Below are 18,072 nucleotides of genomic sequence, written 5' to 3'. Positions count from 1 at the left end.
TTTTTGGAAAGCGTTACGGCAACATAATCATCAAACTTCTTACATTCTTTCATCTGATCGTCCTAGTCCTGAGAATTTATTCTATGGAAGCAGATCTGTAAACATACAAAGATGTTCTCTACACTGTGAGCTAGACTAACAAAAACAAACGAAACAAGAAATATTGTTAATATCTATTAGCAGTCATTTATTTTTGTAAATGTGGATACATTAATATACCCAATAAAAATTAAAATGAACATAAAAAACATGTAGAAATGTACAACTTAATCTTAAATGAAAAAACTATAAAATTATATATATATATATCAATTATAAAAAATATGTACATGAAGATAAGGACAAGAAGTTAATACACAAAACTGGCAGGACTTGTAAAAGGTGATGATTTTTTGAATGGTAACCCCATATACTCTCTATCTCCCATTCCCCCAATTTTTTGTTACTACGTTCGAGTACTTTTAATTTAAAATATTAATATTTTTATCTATCCCAGTGAGGGAGTGGCAGAAGCACAAGGACCATGGTGTAATTTACAACAGCAAAACATCGGAAACAACCCAAACATCCATTAATAGGAACTGACTGAATGGTATATTCACACAATGATATACTATAGAACTATAAAAAGGAATTTTTTAAAAAGCTCTATGCTCTACCATGGAATGATCACCAGGATGTTTTATTAGGTAAGTAAAGCAAGCTGTAAAACAGTATCAATAGTAAACTATATTTTATGTAGGAAGGATGAGAGAGATACAAACAAATGTGTGTATACGTGTAGGTGTGTATATATATGTGGGGGGTATATAAGTAAATGTAATTATGTATGTTTTCTTGCATTTACAAATAGAAACACTAATAAAATGGTTATTTACAGGCAAAGAAAGGGAATAGGGAGGGGCTAAGTTGGAAGTAAATGTTATCTTAATATATTTTGTTATACAGCTTTCACACTTTGGCATCATGTAAATGTTTTACATATCCCTGTGAAATTAAATCAAAAGTGCATTGAGGTCAATGAGGGAAGAATAGTCTTTTCAACAAGTGGTGCTGGAACAATTTGATATTCACATGTAAAAGATCTAAATGTGAGAACTAAGACTATAAAAACTGTAGAAAGAAACACGTGAAAACCTGCATGATGTTGAATTAGGCAACACTTTCTTAAATGTGATGCCCAAAGCACAAGCAACAAAAGAAAAAATAGGTAAGCTGGACTTCATCAAAATTTATTGAACTTTTGTGTATCAAAGGACACTATGAATAAAGTGAAAGACAACCTACAGAATGGGAGAAAATATTTGCAAATCCTACATTTGATAAGGGTCTAATATGCAGAATATATAAAGAACTCTTACAAATGAACAATAAAAAGGTAATATAAAAAATGGGCAAAGGATTTAAACATTTAAATAAATATCTCCAAAGGAGATACATAAATAGTCAATAAGCACATTAAAAAGGTGCTCAACATCATTAATCATTAAGGGAATGTAAATCAATACCACACTCAGATACCATTTTACACCCCTAAAAGGGCTATAATGAAAAAAAAAAAAGGACAATAACAAATACTGGCAAGAATGTAGAGAAACTGAAACCCTCATACATGGTTGGTGGGAACATAAAATGGTTCAGCAGCTGTGGAAAAGTTTGATAGTTCCCGAAAAAGTTAAACAAAGGATTACCATACGACCCAAGGGTATATATCTAAGAGAATTTAAAATATGTGTTCACACAAAAATTTGTAAGTTAATGTTTATAGCAGCATTATCCATAATAACCAAAAAGTGTAAAGACTTCTGGGTATATATCCAAAGGAAATGAAAACACTAATTTGAAAAGATACAGGCACCCCAATGTGCATAGCAGCATTATTTACAATAGCCAAGATATGGAAGCAACCTAAGTGTCCATCAACAGATGAATAGAAATATATACATACATATACATATACATATATATATATATATATATATGGTGTGTGTGTGTATACACACATAGTATGTGGTATATATATAGTGGAATATTACTCAGCCATAAAAAAGACTCAAATTTTTGCCATGTGCAACCACATGGATGATTAGTAACATAAGTCAGAACAACAAATACTGTATAATATCATTTATATGTGGAATCTAAAAACTAAAACAAACTAGTAAATATAACAAAAAAGAAACAGACTCAGATTTAAAGAACTAGTGGTTATCAGAGGGAAGAGAGAAGTGGGGAGGAGAAAATTAGAAATAGGGGACTAAGAGGTACAAACTACTATGTATAAAATAAATAAGCTACAAGGATATATTGTACAACACAGGGAATATAGCCAATATTTGATAATAACTAAAAATGGAGTATAACCTTTAAAAATTGTGAATTACTACATTGTACACCTGAAATTTACATACTATTGTACATCAATCAACTGCACCTCAATAAAAATAAATAAGTAAAATTTAAAAGTGTAAATAACCCAAATATCTATCAAATGATGATTTTATAAGACAAAGCCTGACAAATGTTGGTTTTCTTCCTTCATTTGAGGTCCATGGACTCCCACAGATGCTATGAATGAGCTCAGGAGTTAAACAGATTCTCCTGAAATTATATGCAATGTTTAGTATTTATCTGCATTCGTGCATTTCCCTGGTAAGAACATCCCTAGATTTCATAGTGTTCTCAAATAAGTCTGAAATTCCCCCCAAAACGTAAGCAATACTGGTATAATGTAAGCATCACTTTAACAACAGTTTAAAAAAACACACAATTGATTAAGCTTGGCACAATCCAGTACTCTTAGAAAATGAGCCCAACAGGATTTATAAGCCCAACAGGATTATAAAGAAAATGTAACACATGTGCCACTACATAAGGTTTGATTCAAATTAACAGATTCTTTATTTTGCAGAAGCACAAACAAAGATTTTAAAGACTAATTTTTCATCTAATGCTTACTTGAATCACTAATGTTTCTTGCTGCTGACGGGCTTCTTCTTGGGCCTTCTCCAGTGCTGCAGAAAGTTCTTCTTTAGCTCTCATTTCACGACTTAGGGCAGCTTCCTGGGCCTCACTATCCTTTGCAGCATTGGCTTTGTGGAGATCAGTAAGTTCTCTTAAAAAATTAAATAGATGATTTTTAAGTTAAAATAATATAGTTAATTACATGGCCATATTAATGAAGTTTCCAGGTAGATTTCCATGAGATCTACAGAATGAGGAAGAGTTCACCACACAATAAGCAGTGACTACAGTGAGGACTCTCTGTCGAATTTGCTTTAACCAGTCACAAGTTCATATATAGGTTAAGTTTATAAATGTTACTAGTGATCAGATAATGGAAAAAGTGTTTCTTCAACATCCTGCTCTGATAACTGATTTTAAACGAGTTGCACATTTGTTCATTTTCTTACTTGTATGCACTATCAAGAGCAGCTTGAATACTTCGGTTCTTTTCTTCAAGTTCATTCATGTCTACTTGAAGTCGGCCAAGATCCTTCTCTTGGCGTTCTACCACAGAATTTAGTTTCTTAATATTTTCTCTATGTTGTTTCTCAACCTCTTCTTTGCCATCAAGGACCTATATTATAAAAACAAAGGTATTTTTCAATAAAAAACACCACAGGAAATAACTGTATTCCACGAATCTCAAGTATTATAATAACGAAGAAGAATCTTAACATTCACTTCTTTTTTTTTTTGGCCATGCCGCAGGGTATGTGATATCTTAGTTCCCTGACCGGGGACCAAACCGGCGCCCCCTGCAGTGGAAGCGTGGCAGCTTAACCACTGGATTGCCAGGGAAGTCCCAACATTCACTATTAAATTGCTTGGAAAATTCTTCCCAAACGATATACCTCAATAAATCATCCCAAATGTTTTATAAACCCTGGCCATATGTTCATATTGGAAGTAATAACAATATATATATGCAGAGAATGGTTAATATTCACCTGTTTTAAATGTTGTAACTCTTCTTCTAGGTCTTTAACTTTTTTGTTCAGCTTTGCAATAATATTTTCATTTTCTCTGTCTTTAGCTCTTAATTTCTTAATGATGTTAGAATTATGCAGCTGCTGTTTTGAAAGTTTTTCTCCTGGCAATGGCAAAAAGTATAAATTCAAATAATGATGATTCTCTAAGAATATGAATAGAATGTTTTAACTAACCAGTGACATAAAATGACAATATTTGAAACATCACAATGCTGTAACAGTCAATGGTAAACTGATTTGGACAGCATAAGCCATGAATGCTAAAATTACTAGGTAGAAGGATGGTGTGGGAACAGGATATTTACAGTCTTAAAGAATCACTCCCACATATTATAAATTACAAAGGGAAAAAAATGTGCTCTTACAATAGAGAAACCTGGTCACCATCTTAACCAAACATTCAGTTTTGATATCACTAATTGTGCTACAGCCTGACATTATGAGTCCACTGATGTGATGGAGTGGTAGGTGCACAATATCACCTATTATATTTCTTACTAGAAATCTGATCTGAATCTAATCATGAAGAAAGTGACAAATTCCTGAACATGGGGCATTCAATGGGACAACTGGACTCTACAAAATCTTTGATATCATGAAAAAGATATCCTAGATTGCTGGAAGACTAAAAGAACATAATGGCCAAATGCAATGAACAAACTTTGATTGGATTTTGGGGCAGAACAAATAACCAGGTATGAGAGTTATTTTTAGAGACAATTGAGATAAATGATGCAATACATGCTGGAATACACTTCTGAATTAATGCTGATTTTCTTAGGTGTGAATATGATGTTGTGCTCGTCAAGAAAAAAGTGTACTTGTCCTTGAGAGATGCAGACTGAAGAATTGAGGAGTAGACTACAGATTCAATGCAATTCCTATCAAAATTCCAACAGCATTTTTCACAAAAATAGAAACAACAACCTTAAAAGTCAAATGGAACTGCAAAAGACCTCAAATAGCTGAAGTAAACCTGAGCAAGAACAAAGCTGGAGGTATCACATTTCCTTATTTCAAAACATATTACTAAGCTATAGTAATCAACAGTATGGTACTGGCATAAAAACAAACATATAGGCCAATGGAACAAAATGGAGAGCCCAGAAATAATCCACGTATTTACAGACAAGTGATCTTCAACAAGGATGCCAAGAACACACAATGAGGAAAGGACAGTCTCATCAATAAACAGTATTGGGATATGCATATTCAGAAAAATGAAATGGTACCCCATCACACATCATATACAAAAATCAACTCAAAATAGATTAAAGACTTAAATGTAAGATCTGAAACGGTAAAACTATTAGAAGAAAACGTAAGGGAAAAGCTTTCTGACATAAGGCTTGGGAATTATTTTTTGGATATGATTCCAAAAGCATAGGCTACAAAAGCAAAAACAGACATATGAGATTGCATCAAACTAAAAAACTACTGCACAGCAAAGGAAACAACAAAGTGAAGAGACAGTATGAAGAATGGAAGAAAATATGTGCAAACTACACACTAATAAGGGATTCATAACCAAAATATGTAAGAAATCACAGAACTTTATAGCAAAAAAACAATTAAGCCAATTTTGAAAATGGGCTAAAGACATGAATAGGCATTTCTCAAAAAAGGCATACAAATGGGCAACAGGTATACAAAAAGGTGCTCAACACCACTAACCATCAGGGAAATGCAAATCAACACTAAAATGAGATGTCACCTCACACCTATTGGGACAGCCATTATCAAAAAGACAAAAGATAAATACTGGAGAGGATGTGAAGAGAACCCTTGTGTACTAGTGGTGGCAATGTAAATTGGTACAGCCACTATGGATAACAGTATGAAGACTCCTCAAAAAATTAAAAATAGAACTATCATATGATCTACTGATCCCACTTCTGAATATATATATCCAAAAGTAAGGAAATCAGTATCTCAAAGAGATATCTGCACCCCTGTTCACTGCAGCCTTATTTACAATAGCCCAGGTATGGAAACAATCTAAGTTTCCGTCGATGGATAAATGGATAAAGAAAATGCGATACAGATAGATAGATCTATATATATAGATAGATAGACAGATATATAGCTAAGATATAAATATAGATATAGATATAAATAAAATATTATTTAGCTTAAAAAAAAATCTTGCCATTTGTGAAAACATGGATGAACCTAGAGGATGAAATAAACCAGACACAAACATGGCATGATCTCATTTATATGTGGAATATAAAAAAGTTGAATTTGTAGAAGCAGAGAACAGAATGGTGGTTACCAAGGGCCAGTGGGTGGCGGAAATGGGGAGATGTTGGTCAAGGAGTACAAAGTTTTAATTATGTAAGATGAATATGTTCTACAGATCTAATTTACAGCATAATGGCTAAAGTTAATAACACTGTATGGAACACCTATAACTTGCTAAGAAGAGCAGATCTTAAAAGTGTTCTCATCACAGACACAAAGTGTGTGAAGTGACTGATACATTAATTAGCTTGATTGTGGTAATCATTTCATAATACATACATATATAAAAAATCACATTGTACTCCTTAAATACATACAACTTTTATTTCTCAATTATACCTCAATAAAGCTGGATAAAAAAAGAATTTAGGAGTGGAATGATATCTGTCACCTACTTTCAAGTGGTTTGGCAAAAGGGTAGTATATGCGTGTGCAGAGAGATACGGAGGAGGTGTGGCTAGATGTTAACAGTTGATGACTCTAGGTAATGAAGTAATCAGTTACTCACTGTAACGCACTCTCAGCTTTGAGACTTTCAGCTCTTCAGCTCTGAGTTAAAAAATACTTTTAGGGTATACAGAAGCAGTATGTGAATATACCCATAGATGAAATCATTCTATTTTCTCTATAAAGAAGTTCATTAAGCAAAAGAAAACATCAGCTCACTCCCTGATTAAATTAGTAAATTCCAACGAAGTGAAATTTGATATTAATATTCTTAATAATTTTTTTTAATTATGAAACCATGTACTTAGCCATCCCTTCAGTCTCTAATGTTGTAACACAAGACAGTATCTGACTGCAAGATGTCTTGAGATACAATTATGTGTTTCATGTATTTTAGTGCTAAGATTGCTTTATAATTATCTGTGTACCTATATTTCCCTCTCATTAAACTATAAGTTCCTAAAGGACAGGGAATGTGTCATATTTATTACTATATCAAACACAATATCTGACATATTAACTGCTAAATATTAGCTGAATAAATGAAAAAGAAAAATTGGGTAAAACTTTTTCAAATGAAGTGATTATTTCCAATTGTCCTCAAACACTTACTCTGGAAATTCACTTAAGTGCAGTGATTTAAGTACAGAAATGTTCATCCCACTACTATTTGTAATATTAACATTTTAGAAATAAATGTATAACCTTAGGAAGAGTAAAACAAATTATAATATATCCATATAATGGACTTTAACACAGCCATTAATAATGGTATCAAAACATCTAACAGCATAGGGAAATGTAAAAGAAAGAACACTGCGAATTAGATGTATGATCTTAATTATGTTTAAAAATGTAATAAAATACATTAAAAAGGAACTAGAAGAAATTAATATTTCCTTATAAAATTGAATTATGATCTATTTTTTCTCTTTCTTCATATACTTCCTATAACTTCAAAATTTTCTGCAAGTAGCAAGCACTACTCTTATAACTAAAAAACTTTAAGAAAAAGAAAAATTTATTTAACCATCCTTTCCAAAACTACCTTCTTTCCTATGACATTACAGAAAGAAATTAATTCAATGTCCAACTGTAATGTTTTATCTCATGAAGAATCTTTAATTTTCATAACCCTGTTAATTATGAATCTTTTCATAGAGAAAGTACTTAATAACTAAAAAATTAAAACATGAATGCGAGAAAAAATTCACTATCAAATGCCAGAACAATAAAATGATAGCACATAGTACCCAAGCTAGAGATTCAGATACTATATAAACTCCAGAATTATAACTTTCAAATATCTTGGTTTAAATGAGGGCTCTAAAACCTGTTAGAAGCTTTCTTAGGGAAGCACAAAATTCTATTTCTCAAGGTGTTATTTTTTTACCTCCCTAGAAACAAAAAGCTACATACATTATACCTCTACCTCTCTACATCTTGCTCCCCATTCTTCCATGAATTGTTGCCTACCATTTCTGAGGTTTAAGTCCAAACCGTTCTTGCTTCCAATATTTTTTCATTAGGAAGCAGCAGCTAGTCACGTGGTATCTTCCTGTTCTCACAATATTTTTCATAACCAACTAAATATTTTACGTACCTTCTTCCATTAACCCTCGGATCTGCTCATCTTTCTCTTTCAAAAGGTCTGCCGTTTCACTACTATTTAATCTAGTAGCAAGTTCTTCTTTTATACTTTTGATTTCCTAATTAAAAAAGAAAGAATATGAGTAACATAAAGCATTACTCTCATTCTGGGCATATTTTTCAATTTTTTTCCATATCCAAATACTCACATTCTCAATAAGAATCCATAAGTTTTGTACTGTTAACCTGAGTTTATATTACCTTGGTTAATTAAGAGTAAGTGAACAACTTTGAAAATGACATAAACCTGAATTCAGACATAAACAGGTTTTAATATGGAAATGGAAATGAGAAGAAGTTAACTTACAATACTCTTTTTGAGTATCTCTACACATATTTTCTACAGGTTAAGCATTATTTTTGAAACATTCAATTAGTATATCTCCATTTTTCACTGTATTCCTCTTCCTCATCTGAAACTCACTGCACTTACAAACATGTTGTGAACTCAGAGAAAAAACATAAATTTCATAAGATTCGATCTATTTTAATAAAGCAGAGATTCAGCAGAAACATGTTAAGATATTTTATCTTTTAAAACAACAATGGAGAAGTATGGTGATATGAAAAGTGTCCTATGATTTTAAACTTGGTTTTTATGATGCTCTGAAACTAAAAATAGCTAAAATAAACTAACATTTATTAGGTATTTAAACCATGCTTTGTATCCGTTATCATTTAATCCTTACAACAATCCTGGGAGGGAGGCATTTGTACTATTCAACTACACAAATAAGAAAATTAAGACTAAGAAACCTTGAGTAAACTCTGAAGGTCAGAGAGCTATAAAGTCGTAGAGTTATAACTTAAACCCAGGTCTGTGAATCTTTAAAGCCCATGCTCTGAACTATCCACAACATTGCTGTCCATTTCCAACTGTCAAAATTTCATCCATCAAGGTCCAGTTAAGAATGTCATGTCTTCCATGAAATCTTCCTCAGTTCCTCTGATCAGAATTCATCCTCCATGATACCATTTCAAAGTGCTTATTCAACTGCCTACTACTATACATTTGTTGACATTATTTGCCTCCCAACAGTAGAAAAGCAAACTCTTCACTTAAGGTAATTAAATTCACCTTTGAATTTCCTATGGCTCCTAAGCAGGGGGTTCACACATGGCGGTACACATAAAATGTGTTAAAACGTAGGACCCAAGTTTTTTCCAGCTATAATTAATGGTTTAGATCTATTTTAGATCTATAATTCAAAGTGCACTACAGAAGACAAACATTACTTAAAATCTACTTTTTGTACTGTATTCAGATGGAATAGAGCAAGAACACGAAGAGTTAAGTTGGTTAGATAGTCTCAGGTTATTATCAGTGTCTAAAATGATACTAATTAAAGTTGCTAATTAAAGCAACCAAGCAGATAGAAGTATATCATATTTCTTTTCTGTAAGAATATATAGAGAAAAATTATAAATATTAACATTGACATTCATCAAGAAGGGGGAAAACAATCTCAGAAGGGGAAATACTGAGAAATGCTATAATTCTTGGGATACAAGCAATAATTACTAACCTTAATTGGTTACCAATATCTGAAACAGCCAACTGTTCCAAATTACAAGAATTAGAACAAATAGTTCTCAATCCGGAGCAATTTTGTCCCCAAGGGGACATCTGGCAATGTGTGGCAACATTTTCAATTATCACAACTGAGGGGGGATTAGGTTGGGGTTGAGGAGGGAAGGGTGATACTGGCATCTTGTAGGTAGGGGCCTGGGATGCTGGTAAATACCCTACAATGCACAGGACAGTCCCATACAATATAAAATTATCCAGCCCCAAATGGCAGTAGTGCTGAGGTTGAGAAATCCTACATTAGAATAAATCAACATTTTATTCTAATATTCAATGTCACTAATCATTAGGAATTTTTATTTTAAAATTACTTTGACTTGAAGGAGTATAGATATGTGTGTGTGTGTGTGTGTGTGTGTGTGTATATATATATATATTTAAAGCAGAAGGGAAAAATAACAAATGAGAGTAATGGTAATTTTTAAAACGTATAGAGTGCCATTTAGATTTAAGTGTTATTTATTTTTATTTTGATGGACTTATCATTTATAAAAATTATTCTAAAGATCCTTGCTATATATCTTGCAAGGACTTACACATAAATTATACAAATACTGGCTTAGATTTTTTTCAAAGTATCAAAAGTCTGTAATCCTAGAGGTGCGAAAAATCTAAAATTTAAGTGTTAATATACTACATGGTATCCTTTTTAATCTTACTTCTTTTTTCCCATACCAAAATAATAATGCATTCCTCAAAAAAATATGTCTCTGTAGAGTTTATTTAATATTATTTTAAACTTCCATTACCTTTTTAGCAGCATCTCTCTCTTTGCAGGCTAGCTGAACTTTCTTTTCTGCTTCTGCAATTCTTTGAGTAAACTCATCTTTCAAGGAAGAAATGCTGCTGCTCTCTTCTTTCACTCTGATCATTTCACTAAATTTAAAATAATACTGAGACTGAAAATACTTGTTTATATATTCTGAAGTTAACAGATGAGTTCAGTTTGCAAAAAAAAAAAAAAACTAACATTCTCTTCAACATACACTTTACTAAAATAGATTAATTTTAGGCCTGTTAACTTTTAAGAGAAAAATTACCTGCTTAATTTATTTTAAAATACTTCAAAGAAAACCCATTAGAAATTGAAAATGTCACCAATACATGATGTGTAAAAATTACAAAAAGGTAACTAAAACTTTTCACTGTTAAATCTTAACGGTGTCACATTTTACTAATCAGCTCCTTAAAGCAAACCAGTACTCAGTATTTTTTTAAACTATAATCTCAGTTTTCTCTAAATATACCTTTTAAATCTCTAATACTAATAGATTATTAATAACAAAAGGGAAGAGGTTTTTTTGTTTTTGTTTTGCAAAACACCTCTCTTCAGTGTCAGTGGTAAAAGAGTAAGATAATTTGAGGAGAAAAGTAATCTCTAAGGGTGGAATGGTAATACCATTCAATTCTCAATAATTATAAACAAGTTAAAATATAAAACATTTTAAATTAAAAAACATTCTTAAGTAATAACCAAGTGTATGGACCACTACAAAATGTGTAAAATTACTCACATTTGTAAAGTACTTACTCTTTCAGATTATCATAAGCTTCTTCTAGAAGTGCTTTTTCTTTACTAAGAGATAATAACTGAGCTTCCCTTTTATCCAGTTTCTCATTCAGAAATTCAACTGTCTGGATAAGAAGAATACACAAAAGTCCAACATTTAACTTTAAAAGACCATTTTTACATGCAGGTGAAAAAGTAAAGGCCGCCGAATCATTGTAATTAATAAAACAGCATTATCTCATAAAAAGAATTAAAAACAAAACTGGGAACACAGCAGACATAGAACAGCAAGAACTCACACAGAGTGGGTAGGAGGGTATAAATTAGTACTACAACCACCTGGTTGGTAGTTTGGTAAAACGCTTTGGAAAACAGTTAAGCAATATCTAGTTAAAGATCTACATACCCCTTCATGTAGAAAATTCTACTTTTAGGTGTACCTCAGAGGAGAAAACATTTACAGCAATTCGTTTGCAATAGCAAAAATGTGGGAAGAGTGTACATGACCACTAAAAAAGGAAAGGAGATGAGATGCAATCAAAAAGATCAAAGAGGGGCTTCAAAGCTTCTACTAATGTTCTCTCTCTTATCTGGGTACTGGATATACAAGTGTTTGTTTCTCCATATTATTCTTCAACCCAAACATGTAACATGCAACATTTTTAGCATGATACATTGCATTTAAAAAATGAAATTAACTTTAGAAAATCGATAGGCATATAATTTTTAAACCTCCAGAATATATTAGTATAAAGCTAAGCAAAAAGGAATGGTTAGACTATTTTATTCCTTAGGTCCTGCTGAAGCAGTGATACACTTGTGCATGAGGGGAGGAATGGTGCCTTTTGCACTAAAAAATAAATAAATAAAGTCTTACCTGATTTAGGTCTAGATTAACTTAGAAATCACTTACCTTCTAACAATGGTTCAAAAATATATTATTAATAATAAATACTGTTGGTTTCTAGGAATTCAAACTGCTATTATAGCTAGAGCATGGCATTTTGTTTGTGAATAATATTAAACCTAGGTAACAGAATCTGGCACTTTTTTTACTTTAAATAATTCAATACATGACACTTAGAGGACATTTCTTCAAGATATCCTGTATCTCAGAAGAATCTATTAAAGATGCCAGATCCAACTCAATTTCTACACCTAAAATTCATAGGAAAAACGAAAACTGTGACTTAATGTTAAAGAATTTACACCACTTTCCTTTTTTACATATTAGGTGAAAGCAATTTGTCATTCCTAAACAACACTTTTGATCCTTGGACATTTCCCTTTCTTATTCATTTAAGATAGCTATCAGTAGGAAATATCAAAAACAACATAAAAAACAAACAAGCAATTAATAACAACAGAAAAACATCAATGATCTGAGACCAAATTTTTCATTCAAGATTTGCTACAAATGTGAACATGCAAAATATTTTCGATATAAGAAAAATCATATAATATTTAGATTTGTTTGAGCACCTTATGTGCAAAGGAGGTGAAGGTATCTGTTTACATAAGACGACAGTCCCTTGCAAACTAATAAATTAATGAGTCCAGCAAAAGAGAATATTAAGGTGATAAGGACTCAACAGTAAAGGCCTAAGATGGAAACTTTTTTATGCTTGGTTATACTGAACTATCAACTTATGCTACCATACTTGTCTTCGAGAAATTTCAAATAATTTAGCATCAATAATTCTTCAAGTTTAAGATCCTTAACACCACACTTAAATGCAAAATACCTATCTTTTTTAATCAGTACAAACCATTAGGCATCACGGAATATTAAAAATAAACCAATGATTTAATCTCTGAAAAGCATATCAAAAAATCCCCTTCCACTTCCTATAGTTACCTTGAATACATCTTCCTTCTCAGAAAGTGCTTCTGGCTCACTTTCAGGAACTTCGGGCTCCTCAGCCACCTTGTCTAGGACACTATGTCCTTCATTTACTGGTGTAGAAGAAACCAAGATATCAGGCTGTTCACAGTTAACAGGAGTTGCACTTCGTCCACTTTCTTCCATTTCTGTTTCTTCAGTGGGCATAATTAATGTTTCATTTGCTTCTTCAGGTTTTCCTTCAACAGATTCAACTGTTTTAGCCTTTGGAGTTGAAGAATTAACTATAATAGGTACTAAAGCATACCCCTTGCCTGACAATTCATCATCTGAATTGATTTCGCTCACACTACGGCTATCTAATGACTGTACACTAAACGAGTCTATTCTTTCAAAAGCATCAGATGAGCAGCAACTCTCAGTGAGTTTTTGGAAATCATCTAAACGATTATATTCAGGACAAGCAGATGCTGAGAGAAGCTGAAAGGATGTCTGCATCAAGTGCAGACTTGATTTTGAATCTGTAGTCTCTTGTCTCGAGCTTGCTGAGCTCTCACTTATTACACTTTCATGATCTAAAACTTCAATATCACTAGTGGTAGAAGTACCTGATGAGAAGGTACTAACGGGAGGAGAAGGTGTATTGCTCTGTCTGTCTTCATGTTTTTGCTCCTTAGGTTCCAAAGCCATGTCCTTTGTTTCCGCTGTGAGAGGCTGTGTAGGCATATTAGATACATTTTCCCTAGTTGTTTTCACATGAATTATACTTTCAGATACTTTCAAATGTACTGCTGACACCTTTGTATCAGATTCTTTATTAAGAGTTTCTTCATGCTTGCCCTCAGTTTTAGGAGACAGAGTACTGGCTGCCAGAGTTTCCCCCGATACAAATGGAGGAGAGTCTTCTACTTTCGACTCAGCGGCTTCAGTTGTTCTTGACTGTCCAGCGTGCAAGGACTCCTGTAAGGTGCTTTTCACTTCTTCTTCTGGTCGCTGTGATTTAGCTGGTGGCTTTGATACCACTGGACTCTTCTGAATGGTCTGGACATCGGTGGGAGAGAGAAAGGCACTGAAGAAATTTTCAGATTCATCTACCACAGTTCTCCGAACTGGCTTTGTAATTGCTTTAGGAGAGGCTACCGGTTGATTCTGAGGTTCAGTGTTGGATTTTAACCCCCAGGTTGAAGTATCCCATCCTCCACTGACAGGGGGACTTATTCCTTTGACAAAAAATATATATATATTAAAAAAGAAAAAAATATACCTATATATAAAGCATTTAAATTACAATCATTACTATAAGTCAATATAAATGTTCTTTTAAAACCCTACAGAATACAACCCGTAATTTGGACATGTTGAAATCCTTGCTTACTACGTAATTAATTAGTTCATCGTTTAACTTTGAGCCTTAAAAAGGAAAACTGCTGTGCATCTGCCAAGAGGACCTAGGAGCAAAGCTGAAAGACTAGGTTGAAGCTGTCCTACCAGAAGCAAGCATGTTATTCCCTCCTACAACAAATTAATAAAGTAATGGTATGTGTTAATAACCAATGCTAAGTCCAAGATACATATGATGCATCTCATAATAACGGGCAGTATCTTCACTTACAGGTCATGTGTAGTCATGGCAAATAGAATCTACCTTCTATACAATTAGTTCCATATTAATTTTATTCTTGTAGTATCAATGATAAAACACAGTTATCAGCTAGACAGATGGCAACACTCAAAAACTGAACCCGAAATACTGGTGACAAATGTCCTTTTTCAAAGATCAAAGTAAACTGATGGGAACAGTAACTTCTAAAGGGCAAATTCATTTTCATCCACTTAATGACAAGCCCATTCTCCAAGTCCCACTCTCCAAACCTACTCTGAGAAAGTTTTGTTCTCTCGCTAAATTCCAAATTATGTTAGCAATTATAGAAGATCATATGAATTTCAAAAATGCACATTTTTTAAAAATTATTGCTTTTTGACAAAGATAGCAGTTTACACCAGGATTTTTTTTTAAACACTAGGGAGAAAATAACCATCTTCTGAGCAAAAAAGATAATTCTATCAGTCATACAAATAATATGTTACTGAAAAACCCGATGATAAAAAATGGCATATTTGCTAAAATACTTAAAGCATTTCTTTAAAAAAATTTCTTCCATTTCTAAATTCAAAAGTGGCTGAGCAGAATCATCACAAACCCCAAACACTTAAAAGCTGGTGGGCAGAGCACAAGTACCTAAAAGCTCCTAAAAGCTAACAAGCCCAACACTAAATTCTATCCTTTAATATGACTTCGGAGATAACTAGGCAATTTTAGCTTGGGGATAGTTTTACATCCATTTGTTCAGTATATCAGAACGGTGGAAAAAGGGAGAAAAACAAAATAAGACACAAAGGAACAAGCAAAATAAAATCTGCTGATTAATTATTGTCATGGCAACGAATGACAGAAGTCAAATTTGCCTGTTGGAGAAAGTTTTATATAAATCGCAGCGTTATGTGATATCCACTTAAATCACTCCATTATGAAGACTGGTCATCTCTGAGTGACGGCGACGTAAAACATAGGTGATCAGTCAACATTTATGGCATTTCACTAAAACCTAAGTCTATTCTGGATAACTTATTTAAAAAAAAAAAGAATTATAGAGCAGGATTCGAGCCCCGGATTTCATAAAAGGAGTATCCTTACATTTACAACTTATATTCTGTCACTTTTACAGTTAAGACATTCAAAACGTGGGGTAGCCTGAAAAAAGGAAGTGGAGCTCCTTCCACCAAGATCCTATAACATCTTGGAAAAAGTAACAGGATGGTGACATAAACACATGAGCCAAAATATCTTAAAACGATGCACCTCAAATTTAGGTCCTGACTTCTCAAAGACGTAAAATGAGGAAACCAGAAAGGAGTAGTCAGGAATAACTTATTCTTTCTCCCAGAGGTTCACAACCCCAAAGTCGGGCCAATCTGCACCCCACACACCAAAAACGAGAAACTGTTGCTTAGACTTAGAGCTAAAAGCAGCTGAAGATCCCTGAAAAGTGAAGCCCAGGGACTCTTGAGAAAGAAAGACGAGACGATTGGAGGCTAGACCGCGACGCGACCCGAAATCGCGGGCCGCGCCCCCCCAGACCCTCCCGCGGGCGGAGTGGCCCAGAGGAACGGGCCGCGCCGTCTCTGCACCACGGAGGGCAGCGCCAGAACTCGAGGAGCTGTTTCAGGAGAGACGGCCATACAGAGCCCAGGAGGCGCGCAGCACCCGCTAAGTGTTCGCGACTGTTCTTCCCATCCCCGCGGACTGATTCCGATCATGGGCTCGGACAGCGTCCCGAGCGCGCAGCCGGCCCGGGTTCGAGGGCCTGTGATGCGGTCGACGTGGAGGGAGGGCGCGGGGCCACGACCACCGAATCAGGTCCCCGTCAGCCCCCACCCGGGGCCACGGGCAAGGAAGGACCCAGGGCTGGGTTCTCCCTCGGGACTAGAGCAAAGACCAACTGAGAGGCCAGAGCAGGGTTTGGGGCCGGGCTGGGGACCAGGACTTGATCATTAAGTCCGTCGCTCAGCGAGGCGGGAGCCCCTACTCCCCCACCCCCGCCGCTTCACCTGTCGGTCTCGGAAGAGAAGCCCGCGGGAGCGCAGTGACGCCGCCGCTCGCGCCCTTACCCGGCTCTCCGTACGGAATGGTCTCGGCCCAGGCGCTCGGCTCCTCTTCCTGGATGTCCAGGACCCTGTCGATGGACTTCTGGGCCTGAGACAGGGCCTGCTTGGCGAAGCTGGAGAGCTGGGAGGCGTTGAACCAGCTCATATCCCCTCCTCAGCCGCCGGCGGCGGCGGCGGCGGCGCCGGCAGCACCGAACTGTAAGGCCGAGGGACAAGTCGACTGCCGAGGACCCGGCGGAGGGTCCACGGAGAGCCTCGCCCCCTTCTCCACTCGGCGGGCCCTGTCAGCGGGGAGCCATGACCCCGCAGGTCTCCCCGAGCCGGAGATGTTACCCTCAGCGCTTTCCTCACAGATGAGACGAAAGGCTCAGAGTGCGCAGGCGCTGGCTGCTTCCACGTACACAACCGGCAAGTCCCGGAGCCCCAAGTTCCGCCGGTAGACGGAAGAACCGAAGAACGTTGACGTCACTTCCTGGGGTCCAGGATTGCCCGTAGTTATGGAGGAACGCGGAACGGTTCCTATCGAAACTGATTCCAGACGTAGTTCGGCGATTGTCAGCCCTGGGACGAATTCTGTGGCTATATCAGCTGGGGCTGATTCCTCCGGGAGGAATATGCGAGTAGTGAAATGAGTTCCTTCCTGGAAAATGGCTCTTGTAGTAAGAGCTAGAGCCTTGCCAGCAATAATTGACCAGGGAAGTTTGGGTCTTGCGTTTCTCTTACTTAGCGTCTCCTCTGTTAATCAGTTCTGTGTCAACTTGGCCTTAGGAAGGAACTCTGGCTTTGGGTCTGTCTAAAACTACCGGGCATCGTATGAAAGGACCTGATCCAGCCCATCTGATGCAAGCAAGTAAAAAGCCGTCTTCCACAATAAGTAACGAGAAATCAGGACAAGGGCACAATCTCCCCTTTAAGATACAGGTCCACTGTCGGCCTCAGTCAAAACAAACCTGGGAAGCATTAAAACTATTACTCTTAATATGTACTGTGCATATTATTTAAAATACAACTTTTTTGCATGTGCTCTTCAAACAAATCAAATTGGTGGCCTTCCTAATCTAGTCAGCAGCTGTTCGGTTTGGCCCCCATAATATTAAAATTCTACCAACATTTAAAAGCCAGATTTCAC

General features: G+C 35.4%; 1 protein-coding gene across 1 annotated transcript in view; it reads right to left on the bottom strand.

The window, feature by feature from the left end:
* The window catches only part of TMF1 (TATA element modulatory factor 1), a 29,945-nt gene extending 12,691 nt beyond the window's left edge, over nucleotides 1-17,254 (bottom strand). Inside the window, exons 1-8 of the mRNA XM_060161375.1 lie at nucleotides 16,947-17,254; nucleotides 13,293-14,497; nucleotides 11,456-11,559; nucleotides 10,674-10,800; nucleotides 8,290-8,395; nucleotides 3,954-4,096; nucleotides 3,414-3,580; nucleotides 2,959-3,115 (exon numbers count right to left, since the gene is read on the bottom strand). Of these exons, the coding sequence (XP_060017358.1) occupies nucleotides 2,959-3,115; nucleotides 3,414-3,580; nucleotides 3,954-4,096; nucleotides 8,290-8,395; nucleotides 10,674-10,800; nucleotides 11,456-11,559; nucleotides 13,293-14,497; nucleotides 16,947-17,088 (2,151 nt within the window). The 5' untranslated portion in view covers nucleotides 17,089-17,254. The remainder of the gene's footprint in view (nucleotides 1-2,958; nucleotides 3,116-3,413; nucleotides 3,581-3,953; nucleotides 4,097-8,289; nucleotides 8,396-10,673; nucleotides 10,801-11,455; nucleotides 11,560-13,292; nucleotides 14,498-16,946) is intronic.
* Nucleotides 17,255-18,072: the final 818 nt, after the last annotated feature.

The sequence above is a fragment of the Lagenorhynchus albirostris genome, chromosome 10 (assembly GCF_949774975.1).
Source record: "Lagenorhynchus albirostris chromosome 10, mLagAlb1.1, whole genome shotgun sequence".
NCBI classification, from domain to species: domain Eukaryota; kingdom Metazoa; phylum Chordata; class Mammalia; order Artiodactyla; family Delphinidae; genus Lagenorhynchus; species Lagenorhynchus albirostris.
This window is presented reverse-complemented; position numbering and strand designations above follow the sequence as displayed.